Raw genomic sequence first — 13,205 nt, forward strand, 5'->3', positions numbered from 1 at the left:
GCACATCGTAAAGAGTAATGCATTAGAGCAGATTCGGCGAGTCCAATCCTGGAAATCGAGGGCACATTGCTCCATCTTGCCCCTTTCAGTGCAAAAGGGCACTCTAGCAAGTGTTTGGAGAAAGGCGGCTGGGAATGAACTGTTGCAGAGACGTACTGTCCACCGGATTGAAGTGCTGGTGCACCCGGCGGATCACTCGTATACTTTCCCCCTGAACCATACACCACAACGCAGCGTCAGAGATCAAACTGATCAACCCAGTAAGATCAAGAGTACAATGTCTCACGAGCCTTTCCACCAAGTCCAGATCATCAGGCCACGGATCATGCCAGAATTAATATACGTCGACGACTCGACCACAAGTGAGTTTAGGAAACGACGATCATTGCAGAGTGGGAGTACATGAAGGCGGTGGGAAATAATGGAGTATACTGCAGGATAGATAGGAAATCGCTTGCGTTGTGTTTGTCCATGTTATTGCCTCGATGTGCGGTGATATTCTTTTTCAAGAGCAAATGACGACTGTGCATTAGAGATAGATCGATACTACACATTCGATTTAGCTCATTATTCGGCAATATGTGATATCCAAGAATGGAAATGTTCTATTCGCTCAACACACGGTGTATATAAAGACAGCGAAGAACAAATACATCAACCACAAGTAGATCATCCATCAAGTCGAGACATCCCCTTCCCGTCTTTCTTCATCCCATCACCGGCCGCCGTCCGATCAACCAGAAACAGCAGGCTTGTAGCCCACTCTCGAAGGGACTGCAGATATATTAGTCTTTGACCCATAGACTTCCAATCATGATCTATCAACTTACCGCACTGCTTCCATTTGCGGTGAGGTTTCCGGGTGGCAGTCTTTCGCAGCTGCTTTCCCTTTCGTCTACGACAGACACTTGCTTCATAGCCGGAGGATTTGCGATGCTTTCGGAGTCTGTACTCGAATTCACTGTCATCGGGGTAAAAGGTAGGGAGTGGCATTTTGTAGATGTTCAGTAGTCGTCTGCGAAGTTGAAGACAGTTGAAGTTCGAAAGTTCAAGATCACAGGGCGGGGACGATCTTTTTATAGTGGTAAATTTCTTTAATGTCTATAGAAGTGGTAGTCAAGCGGTGAAGTAAGACTCTCCAGTTGAATAATGGCGGAACCGTTAGAGAAGCCAAACTGCAGAAGGTTGAAGGACCGACAACAAAAGACATCCTTTCATATTACCATAGCTCTTTGAATTTTGGATTCAGGGTTAGTAAATATGAAATGATAGTTAAGTGGTGACGTAAATCTGCAGGTAGCCAATAGTGACAGCTTCAAAGATGCCAAGCTGCAGACAACGACAAAGGCTATCATGCTTCAGGTGGGTGTCACGACTACGAGACAAAGATGACTACTGCAAATCATCTGGAAAAACAGTCACTTATCTATAGTAACTTGTTAGCCAGACGCGCGGTCCTTTCAATCAAGGCCACCCAATCTGAGCAGACAGAACTGTTCTCAACTCTCTCTTATACACCTCAATCTGATCTCGTTGACATTGCTCTTGTCACGACGTTCAACTTCAACGAACCTCAATATCAATACACAAACAGATCCATTACAGAACCGCCATTTCACCAACTACAAGTCGACTATATCGTCAGTCTCAGACCCAACTTCGCATCATGACTCCCACCAACGCCATTGACACCAACAACGATGGTCAGCTTGAACAGCCGAAAATCTTCTTTCATCACCAACCCATGATCCTCTATCTTCTCCTTTCAACACCAAGACAAGTGGCGGCATCGAGAGTCCAGAGCCTCTGACCACGCATGTGAGAATGTCACTGGTGATACGGTTCCAATTTCGGGTCCCTGATTAGCAACGTGTATTGATGACCGCAGCTTCTTAAGACATGGAGGTAGGCAATTGGTTCTCCTTCAGTTACTGAATGGTAAGGCAGCTATTGGTGTTTGATCTTCCGGTCATGTCACTGCCATGGTCTCAAATAGAAACCCGATCCACATGAGCGCCCCCTCTTGAGCTCTATACACACCGATAAGGAACTACTTGTAGTATTTAGGCACGATCTGGCCCTTGCAGTGGCGTTGACGCGATTTGCTCGGACAACCCAACTATGCCTTTGCCTCATTACCTACGATACCACGCAATTCGGGTTATTGGACATTCCCAAACTCCTCCAGTAGACAAAGCAATATCGACATCTTGACTTGCTAGGGCGCCGTAAAAGGGGAGACATGCCTCCTGGTGTGTATCATAGGTCTGAATGCTATTGCGTCAACTATATCTCGACCTCTTGGGATTTGGCAACGTCCATTCCAATAGGTTTATGCATCGAAACAGCACATCACCAATAAGACAGAACCAATATGAGCTACAGGCTTCAGAACGGCTCACAAGAGTAAGAAGGGCCTGTTTCAGATCGAGCACGACGATGAATTCGGCGAGCTGCGATACTGAGAAGAGACGTCGACTCTGACTTTGGCATAATGGAGAGCGAGATTGGGGACGCAACTGGCATTAATAAGCCAGATAGTCTTCAGCAATAGCGCCGGTTGCGTTGCCAAATGAGCAATGCAACCCCATCACGGCATCCTATTCCCCTGCAGATCTCCACGTACAGCCAATAACGCGCCTGTACGCCATGATGAGTGGCCAAGGAAGCAGAAATTGAGTCCCGTGCTGCATGCCCGTGTGGTGATTAGGACAAAGGTAGCTACCCATTGAGCCAAGAAGAGCAGCCAGATTCAGTGAGCGACTGATGCGCCTTAAGTTAACGTAATAGGCACCTGCAGCGGTGCGTATCTGTAGCTGAGGCAGAATCCTGGCAGGTAAACCCTTAAGATGGAGAAAGCATAGCTTGGTGAGCAGTAAGAATGTTCTCGGTGTCGGTGACAGAGGCGCGGTCATGCACAACAGGACTACTGTATCCCCAGCACAGCCAAAGACGTATGCTGTGGACCAATAGTCCCTCAATCCCGAAACTTCGAGTATTGTGCCATTCATTACGGCTGAATCCAGTACCCTGATCATTGACAGGCCATATTCCAAAGTAGTGGGCCCTGGGCACTTGACTCCAGGCGAAGCAAGAGGTGAAGAGGAGACGGTGAAAATGGATCAAAGGATTGATCGCAATGAGCTGAGGAGACACTGTTGAGAGTCTCCCATGTTGGTACAGAGAAGCAAGAGAATGTGACATCCGCTGCGCCCTCTAGAAAACGGGGGAGCTGTTCAGGTGGCCATGTTGGTGTCCTTTCACATCGATGCCCTGGTCACTCGGTCTACGGCACATAGGGGGCTGTGCGGTAAACAGGCAGTGCTGAAATCTCTCCGGTCGCTCATGACGACCGCCAAGGAACTGGTGATGCCTTAACAGTCACTAGCCTGACTAAGTAGCCAATGATTCCCTAGGGGAGGAGGTGTGGCAAGGCGGCGACCCAGAGATGATGATATCGCTGCTCTTGGACGTCGGTCAGTTATAAGCCTCCTTTCCGAAGCAGTAGCGGGTTCGCGGTCTTTACAACTAAAGGCCCACGACCCAGATGCTTTTGCGCAGTGGAAATCGTCGGTACCAGCGGCGTGTCGGAGTGCGGCTGTAGTGGGAGGAATCGACACACCCTTTCGGCGGGCAACGTAATTGTACTCGTGTTTGGCGAATGGAGAGAGCACCAAGTAGTTCTGAGTATATGAGTGACCTTGGACGTACCGATACTCTGCTGGCAGCTCATCATGCCCTTGTCCCAGTCGGCCCAGTACTTCATCGCTCAGTAACGTGAGTACTATGGGAGATCATGCATTGTCTTAGACCAACTGTAACCCAAGCGAAGCATCCCAGATACAGAACCCCAAAGCCTTATGTTGCATCAGTTCGTGGCTATGTCCGAGTCGACCTGTCGCTATTGAGGGGTTTGCTTGAAGTATCGAAAACAAATGCGGCGTATCAATGCTGCTGCTCTGCTTCATGTCGCAACGTCTATTCTCGTTGAGTAGGATTGGTCGGCCGCATCGCGGTGAAGTTGTCGCGTCGCGTCGTGTACGTGGCTGCATCAGGGCTTAATGTCATGAAATCGCAGTTTTATATGACTGGGGGTTATCGTAAACAGACCATCGACAGGTCGTGAGTCTCGGAGCCGGTGATTGCTATGTTTAAGCTGGCCTGTTGAACTAGCAGAGACAAAATGGTTGCGGCGCTGACTGCAAGGCTCTGGACCTTTGATTCCCCGCGGCGGTTACACTTAGGTATGGACCAGGGGTAGCGCTGTAAGCATGAACAGCTCCTGGGGTCATTACTTGCTCCCGCGGAAAATTATAGCGCCTTTCAGCAATACAGCCCTATACCTCCTCTGCTCCCGTGAGCAATTGCTTCCCCCTGCGGTAGCGCCCTCACTGTTTCAGGTACTCCTGCGATAAGCTACTTGCTCTTCCGACAAACTATAGCGCCTTTATTCTTTTGCAACCTCTAGAGTAATTAGCAACAATACTCATTATAGCTATGTAAGGTTTCAGAAACGGCCATCTTTCTTTAGCATATCCAGCTTTTGCGGGCAATGACATTGAGATGGTAACATTTGACGTACTGCCCTCAGTATAAAGTTGCATCTACTCTTTTACTCACGACCTTGATTCGTTCCAACATTCAGCTTTCTCTGAACTGATTTCTCTTACTAAATAAGGCATTGAGTAATATTGCCCGCCAAATAAACACAAAATTCATCAAGCCGTCAATTCTCCTGATTAATTCTCTGGACTTGTCTCTTTTTTTTAGCTTCCACTTGCTTTCCACATTACAGATTTCTATGTTTTCTTAAAGCATTCATCTTTTACCGTCTCTCAGGTTTAAATTCGTGGCCTCTCATTCGTGTCTGTCAAAATTTTATTCGCCATCGTCGGCCTTTTACTCCGTCTTTTGCTGGCTTCCTCAATAAGCCATCGGCGTAGTTCCGCTTGGCCATCCTTGTGGGACTCTCTACCCAAGCCCGGTCCCGTAAAACTTCAGTGACAGCGACGTGACAAGTGGCACACTCCACAGCTTCTTTTAAATATCACGTGCAGTCTGGGAAGCGATGTAGCCTCTGTCTATGTCCATTTCGGCCCGTCTGACTTTTCTAAAAGCCCACCAAGCATGTCCGCCACAACCGTGCCGGCCACAGGTCGTTCCAAAACTTACCTCGACGTTAGCAGCTTGCAAGAGCCGACACAAAGGTCTGTTCAATTTAAATGATGATTTAGTTGAGCTTTGCATGTCTTGATATCTAATGCATCGCGCAAAACACAGCGACTCACTCCTCATAAAATGCAACCATGGATCTCATATGTTTCTCCTTTCGTAGATGCCCCTGATTGCAAGGCAGTTCAATGCCGTCTATAGATCAGAAATTAGCGGCATGTTTTGCCGAAGCCATGGCCTTTCTAGGCTCGCACTGCCAACAATAGCTGTTAAACTCCCGCGATCCCAATCGCGGCTCCACATGGTGCGCAGATCAAGTATTTGATTGGCTTCTCCCAACTCCCTCCCCGCTTATGTCATCCTCTAAACCTCGACTGCGACCTTTGCAAACACGCAACAAGAAACAATGAAGCCAACTTTGATGTTACTTCAACTCCACCTTGACTTTCTACCAAAAAGACAAAGCGCATTCAAAAATTCAAAGACAGGCTAAATTCTGAGACTACTACTGCCACAATGCCACCTCGACAACTCAAGTTCCCCACCTTGGAGGAGTAGCGATCCACCAGGGATGAGGGCCCAATATCCCGGCTCGCAGCGCGCAACATCCTCGTCAATCTCAGCAGCGACCAAATTCGCCAACTCCGACTGTACAGTCTCTTGGAAATCGAGGAAGCGACACAAGACATCAAAACCGCCGATGCCACTCTGCAAGAACTCCAGCATGAGGAAGTTGCCATTCCCCAGGATGAAGATCAACCTTCAGCCATGAGAACCATAGTCAACGCCCTCGTCGCCCTCGTCGCCCTATTCCTCGCTCTTTTCGGCTTTGGCATTAGCAATGCTCCAACCGAGGAGGAATCACAAACTGTTGCGGCTATGAAGAAGGTTTCGCTTGAGCGCAAGAAGGCTGAGAAGAGGATTAAGTGTGCAGAGGCGCACATGCGTGCTCTTGATCGACTGGTTGAGGCACAGCAACTTGATATAGGTGATAATGGGACTGGAAGCTGGGAGATGATTGAGAGATGAAGTGATTCGAGGACTCAATAGCGCGGGATGGAGTTTGGTGGATGGTTGTTTGGTTGATCTTAGTTGATGGCGTCTGAGCGGACGAACGACGATATGAAACGAGTTCGGGTAAGGGTAGACATGTCAAAATACATGCATCAAAATAACAAAACACTTTTCAGTGCATTATCCATTGGAGATAAATACTCACATGAGGTAGGTGACTCAGCTGAGCTAGTGAGTCCAAGCCGACCGTGGTTACTTGCTTGACATCATAGTCAGGTTGGGATAACAAATTTGTAAGACTGGTACTCTAGAAACGCTGTCTAATAGGTATTCCAATTCCACAATTGCGCGTCTGCACCCTCTTACTGCAGGGGCGGTAGTCTTCTCACGTGCTGGTCTTTGTGCTTTCGCTCCTGGTGCCACCTCTGATCAACAACCAGCCCGTCGCGTCGCGTCGTCGGAGCAATCCAGCCACACCTCATGCCTGCATTAATCCACACACCAAGTCGTAACAGAAGTCCAGGGCATTTTGAGCTTCAAAGTAAAAATCTATTTACGAATCTAAATATCCGTCTCAGATACGACAACTTTTGGATTGTGGGATCTATTTTCGGCTTTGATTGTAGGACCACGTTGGGACGCAGAACTCCAGACTCACAGCTCGCACTCTTTGATTCATCAGATCAAACCTAATGGCCATTTAGGTGGCTGACTGTAGCCGATCCGACCGCCACCTTCAATTGATGAAAACAAGAGCTCTCCCTCAATTGACGATGGATTTGCTGTCAACGAAAGTCTGCACTGGTACAACACCGTGTTATGCGAGGTAACATGTTAGTGCCTTGACTTCAAGCAAAACAACACCATCATGGTCGTCACAGCAGATTCTTGCAAAACAGAAAGTCGACACATCTAAGTTTTCGCATGTCGCACCAAGTACATCTCTTGTCGTCGCTTGCATCGTATCAATTCATGGAATCAAGTCGTACCCATATGTATTGTTGGTGTTTTCTGAATGGCCGCTAGGTCAAATTTCACATGGACATTCTACATCTCGCAGCTGGTCTGGCTCTTCAATTAACACCCTAATGAATGCAGCAACTTCGCTCATTGACACTCTCGCAGGTTGATCGAAGCTATCAGCCCTATTCAGCCTTAGTATGCGGGACAAGTGTGGGGAGACAGACGGAGAGGTCGAAGTCAGAACCGATAGGGCACCAAAATCTCAGTCTTATAAACGATCCCTGTCGTTACATGTGGTGGGGTAGCGTCCTCAACCAGACACTGACACATGCCAGGCACTGCTTTCTGATAGGTCGCGGAAGTCTCCATCTGTGACAACCCGGGGGATGCGTCATGTCTGCTGCCTCACCTTGATCTGGATGAAAAAGCCAAAAATGGTAGACTCACCGCCATTTCATTTGAACAGCGCCAGATATTCAACCATGATTTCTCCCTCTCACTCTCCCCGACTTAGCTTTTCCATCAACTCCCACTCTTCTCTACGACCGCATCCACACTCCTAGCCATCACGATGCAGCGCTCCAACGCCTCAGAGATTCACCCTGCCGGTCCATCCTCTCTTGATCACCGAGCAGAAGGCTATGGGGAACAAAGCCCAGCGGAACTCAACGGTCTCGATGGTTAGGCACTATCGAGGCCAGAACTCCTGGCGCTTCTACCAAGGACAAATGTATCTATATCCACCGAAGTTCAAATACAGCTCAGCAACCTTCAGCATGCATACAATCTGATTTGCCTTCCACAAAAGCCTTTTGCTGCGATCAAGGCAATGCTGCGAAGCAATGAGATGGACGAGGATGTCGCTCCCCCATTCTCGTTCCAGCCTCAACCTCAAGTTTTACACGCTGGATATGACTTCCATAGCAAGTCCCCCTCATCTTCTACTCAGAACAAGTTTACTGACTAATGTACAGGGATAGGCACCCCCCATAATTGCCTCGTAGCAGGCTGCGACCACATCTTCGCCATCATCATCTGCCAGCCAAATGATGAATCCCCATGGAACTTTTTGTCACAGAATTCTATCGAGTCCAAGGCCCTGCGAAGCGTCCTTACCAGATCTCGCCAACCTTCCTGCAGGTCGACTACCGCTCGGATGGGAGGGCGAGTATTTGAACTTCGTCACGTCGATGCCGCGGTGGCTCAGCTAAAGGAGCAGCTTCTGGACCCGGAGATGGTGGCCGGGTGGATGAACGAGCGACTTTCTCCTTTGGGAAGGGGTATATTTGTGAGGCTTGGGTAGTGAAGGCTAGATGTTGTGTACATATTGCTAGGTGGGAGAGAAATAGAGAGATGGATGGCTTGACGATAAGATCATCTTGTTTTAGGGCGTTGCCTGATCAGTAAATATGAAGGCTTTGATTTACTTCTACTACACTACATGAGAAGATGCTTGAAGATATCTCAGTAGTGAACACGCTCTGTCTAGTGAATTATCATCCATAAGTAAGAATTAATATAATCACTAGCGTTGCAATGTAGCTACACAATTTGTCTTGGCCGATAGTGGTGCAGTCATCCCCATAGCCACCCCATGCACTAACGATTGCCTTGGGCAAAGAGGTAGTCCAGCTTCTCACGTCTCCAGAAACCATCAGGTAGATGCGGCACTTTGTTTCAATAAGGCAGACTGCTTCTGTGAACACACCAAGTTAGGGACTATTGGTATATAAGTCGTTTCACGCAAGGTTGATGCAATCAATTGATGACCTCTGTGATATTATTGACCGGCTCGCACCACTAAGTCTGGCCAGGGTGAATATGAAGAGCTCCATGTCCTACATGTATAGCGCGGACAGGATACTTGGGTTCTGGTTCCCATCTCACGACTCTTTAATGACCCGCCAGGCGTTATCACGCCACCTTTGCGTAATGTCGACAGACAGATATAGTGAGTCTAGTAGTTGCAGTAGTATTTATATTAAACTTAAATGTTTAAAGATATAAATGTAAAACATATAGATCAAAATCTCCTTATGCTGGCTAAATTGTGCCTAGCCTCTGAAAAGAGTTCGGTTTTTTTAACCAAACAACCGCTTTTTCAGGCTTATATAATCATGCCTTATTCCCAGAGGTGCCGGAAAGGATGCCCTAAAGCCTGCAGCCAATCAGGCGTCGTGGCAACCTTGTCAGCTGAAAGCCAACGCCAATACCCCTCATTTAAGAACTTCACAGCTTTGGGTAAGATAACAATAAACATCTCGTATCAAACATGGATCCTTTGTCAATAACCACAGGCTGCGTAGGTCTAATTTCGACTATCGGCACGCTTTCTTTATCCATTAATAGCTTCGTGCGTACCTGTCGCGAAGCTCGTAATGACCTAGATCGAGTAGTAAGAGAGCTCCTCTCCCTACAGACAGTCCTTGAGCTCATTAAAGATGCAATTGACGAGGATAAGACATTTCCTAACACTCTTGCATACCATGTTTCAAATATTTTGGCCAACTGTCATTTAGTCGTCACCGAGTTGCAAGGCTGTGTTACGAAATACGGCAACAATCGACTAAAGACAAAGGCCAGCTGGACTATCAGTGGCCAGGGAGACGTTGCGAAATTGCGGTCAAATTTAGAGGCTCATAAGGCGGCACTGGAATTGGCTCTTGATATGCTTGCGCTGTAAGGCCTATCTATGCCTAGGATACTTAACCTCCCAGGCTGACTTTTCTAGGCATACGGCTAAAGCAATAAGAACAGACACAACAGAGATCCGGAATGATACATCAGCTATAAAGGATGGTACGGCTCAAATTTTGCAAGAGATCAGCCAACTCCAGGCACAGCTATCAAATCGAGATGACTATATCCTGCAGAAATTTCTAGAAGATATGACGACATACACTGAGAACGACTTAGATGGAGCATCTATCGATTGGAAAAGTTCTAGTACATGGGTCCCATCTCCTATTATGGAAGACGAAGAAAGTATTGGCTCTGCACAGCTTTCAATTTCTGAGTCAGCGCATTTTAACGTCTACAACAATCATTCAGAGTATCAAGTAGCCGAAGAGGACGGACTTTCGGTGTGGGAGTGCATCAAAAACGTGGAGACCTACTATAAGGGGATAGAGGGAGAGTGGCGCGACATCTGCTTAAGACGACGGCGCCGAGCAGCAGTCATGGCAGAGCAACGTCCCTCTTCCCTGTCTAAAGTACCTTTAGATTCCTTTGATGCCGCCTTTGGTCTTTTTCGTCCCCCATCCCCGTCTACAGTACCTCCAGAATTATTTGATGCCTTTAGTCTGAGTTTTTACTGGAGTGCGTCAGAGGATATACCAGACCCTTTCGCTGACGAGGTCTCCCTTGAATCTTCCACGACCCATTTCACGGCATTGACGTTCCCGGGACGTGAATTCGCTTTTCAGGACATTCTTCGGCCTAGCCGCTTCCAACCACCCAGACAGATCAAGATCGCATTCTATATCCCAGTAGATGGTTTCACTTCTCCTAGTGAATTCGAAACGCAATGGAATTTTATTTCCATTCATGTTGCGGCACTCGCTCAGCAGGTTGCATCACCTTGGCAGAATATTGTTGTTATCATCGAGGGACCTCCTAGGTGGATTGGGGTTGATCCTAATATCCTTATGCTCTTCAGGAATTTGGGGATCCTGTTCGAAACAGATCAGTCGATTGATTATGTTGGCCGTGTCTCGCTGTATCCGCCATACCATATGGAACGTGATGAGATTTTTGAGCGACCGATCCTTGGCACTATATATGAGGTAGGTTACTTACCTTATAGTTTTTCTTATCTAACTCTGTTCTAGCGTACAGTGCAGCCAACAACTCATTCCTATAGAGGCTGTTTTGAGAATATTCTAATTCCTACACCACTACAGGTAATAGCAGTGGCGCCACATCAGTACCGAAACGACCCGACACATCATAATCTGCAGTATTATGACAACTGGGCTGTAGCTGTTTGTAATGTTTTGAAACCAGAGTTCATAGTCACTCTGCCTTACCCTGAAATGGCAAAGACTCCCCATCCAAACCGATTTCTTAGGGATCTTTGGAGGTGCCGCACCCGATTTAGCAACTCAAAGCATGAGCATGTCAATCAATGTGTCCTGCTTACACCCTTGGAGTTTCAAACGGGCCGCGTGGGGATAAGGCCGGTGAGGAGCAGAGTTGGACTTCTCAACCGTAAACCCAGCCTGGAGAATGATGTCTCGAGCCTTTCTACCCAGTCCGACATCGAGATACTGCCGCATCCCGAGCAACCCACCACGGCTGTAGAGCACGTCGATGGACTTCTCAAGGAGCCGCTGCCGCATCCCAAACAATCCACCACGTCTGCAGAGCACGTCGTTGGCTTTAGGTCTCAGCCAGAGTCAACTGCAAGGAATACACCTCCTGTTGAAAATTGGAATTATATTTACATTTTATCTGGCTTAGTTATCTCTTATATTATATTATTCTCTACCTTTTATACCTATATTTTATTTAGTTTAGTTTTCTTTTATATTATATATATCTTTCTTTTAGTATAATTTTAAATAATTATAAGCTTAGCCTTTTTAATTCTTTTTAGTAGATTTATAATTTAATTAAACTTATACCTAAGTATTAAGCTCTTAGTCTATCTAAGAGCTATACTACAATAACTACTTATACTGGCAATCTTATAGACTATAATGTACTGATAGGGTTACTTAAGGAATTAGCCTATTCAGCCAGTTTCAGTCTCCGGGAAATGTGAGAATGCTAGAAGATCTAATATCATTTTTCAATACTTGCAGCCCTTTCTATCAACAGTAGGAATCATCCCTGGCCATGCTGACACGATTACATAACGCTAATGGGTTCTCACGTCAAGACGGTGTGCTTCACTCTCACGCCATCCGGTCATCCCTTCAAACTGGCGTCCAAGATTGAGGGCACTTGACGGATCAAACAGTCGCACTGTCACGGTAATGTCAACTGTGGCGTTTGCTATTATTAGACACATTGTCTCGCCTAGGATATTGAACTAAATTCTCAGTTATCCGTCCGCACATCACTGGCCTTCGCGTATTCTCACCAAGTGCCTTTCCATGTCGCTACAGATTCCGCCCCGAACTGACCCCCCTTGTTTCAAGCTCCAATCTTATCCTGAAGCAGCGATGACGAGACAGGAGCTGTGGTAACTATGGAGACATGCTGCACCTTGTAGTCGTCCCAGCAGTAAGCGGACTAGCACCAAAAATACCAAAAGCCCTCCATCTCCGATGCATCAGGCCTATCGTTGGGGCTTTTCGCTTATTCCAAGGTAAACGATGGGGAAGTGCCGCTATCATATTGGGACAGAGGGATAGTGACCCTGACAACTAAGGAGATCATACACCTCGATAGTGCACAGCTTCGTGTGGCTAAGTTACTATAACCATTCGTTGTCGTTGGTACAAACAACTTCCCCTCATCCCTTGGCCAAGGAGGATACTTACATATCCACGTGAAGTCTGAGGAGGGGGTTTGTAATGCCTTTTTTGGATCAAAAGATTGACGAAAACCCTTACCTCAGGCGACGAATTCTTCCAACGGGAAAGTCATTAACAGCACAATTGAGTTAGTCTCTCGTCTCGCATCATCAACCTGGAAGCCGAGACCGCCAATGAATAGGAGAGACTGCCTACATCCGACCACTGACCAGAGACATCTGGTCGTGGATAGTCCCGCCATATCGAAAATCATTTCCCAGTTTCCAATCATCTGGTCAACGGCGAAAAGATCTGATGTTGACGACAGATACAGCCCAACCCGACCTACATAGCAGAAGAGTTCTTCATAAAGTGGCTTAATACGCGCTACATCTGGTTGGGTCACCAGATCTTTACCCCAATGATGTAATAACCGGATATCTTTCCTTACAAATGAAGAACGCTTTAGTAATTCAACACGCAGAACAAGAATGATTTTTAGTTTCCTCATTATGCAATAACGACAATCAGATTCCACCGTACCTGCTCGTCATGAGGTTCCAATTCTCGTCGGTATGAACACCAAGCCGGCGA

The 13,205-nt window shown here is 47.1% G+C and overlaps 4 protein-coding genes across 4 annotated transcripts; 2 read left to right on the forward strand and 2 right to left on the reverse strand.

Moving 5' to 3' along the window:
* Positions 1–733: 733 nt before the first annotated feature.
* FPRO_15877 (uncharacterized protein) lies at positions 734–993 on the reverse strand (the record flags this gene model as incomplete). The annotated part of the gene is made up of 2 exons (XM_031224795.1): positions 734–774; positions 831–993. The coding sequence occupies 2 exons, from the start codon at positions 991–993 to the stop codon at positions 734–736; spliced, it is 204 nt and encodes a 67-aa protein (XP_031090018.1).
* A 2,381-nt stretch (positions 994–3,374) lies between these two features.
* FPRO_15878 (uncharacterized protein) lies at positions 3,375–3,968 on the reverse strand (the record flags this gene model as incomplete). Its single annotated transcript, XM_031224796.1, has 2 exons — positions 3,375–3,768; positions 3,817–3,968. The coding sequence occupies 2 exons, from the start codon at positions 3,966–3,968 to the stop codon at positions 3,375–3,377; spliced, it is 546 nt and encodes a 181-aa protein (XP_031090019.1).
* A 1,720-nt stretch (positions 3,969–5,688) lies between these two features.
* FPRO_15879 (uncharacterized protein) lies at positions 5,689–6,201 on the forward strand (the record flags this gene model as incomplete). Its single annotated transcript, XM_031224797.1, has 2 exons — positions 5,689–5,726; positions 5,829–6,201. 2 exons carry the CDS (start codon positions 5,689–5,691, stop codon positions 6,199–6,201), a joined length of 411 nt encoding a protein of 136 aa, XP_031090020.1.
* A 3,220-nt stretch (positions 6,202–9,421) lies between these two features.
* Positions 9,422–11,705, forward strand: FPRO_15880 (uncharacterized protein; the record flags this gene model as incomplete). Its single annotated transcript, XM_031224798.1, has 3 exons — positions 9,422–9,828; positions 9,881–10,934; positions 10,980–11,705. 3 exons carry the CDS (start codon positions 9,422–9,424, stop codon positions 11,703–11,705), a joined length of 2,187 nt encoding a protein of 728 aa, XP_031090021.1.
* Between the last annotated feature and the right edge of the window lie 1,500 nt (positions 11,706–13,205).

The sequence above is a fragment of the Fusarium proliferatum genome (genome assembly GCF_900067095.1).
Source record: "Fusarium proliferatum ET1 genome assembly, contig: FPRO_scaffold017, whole genome shotgun sequence".
Taxonomy (NCBI): domain Eukaryota; kingdom Fungi; phylum Ascomycota; class Sordariomycetes; order Hypocreales; family Nectriaceae; genus Fusarium; species Fusarium proliferatum.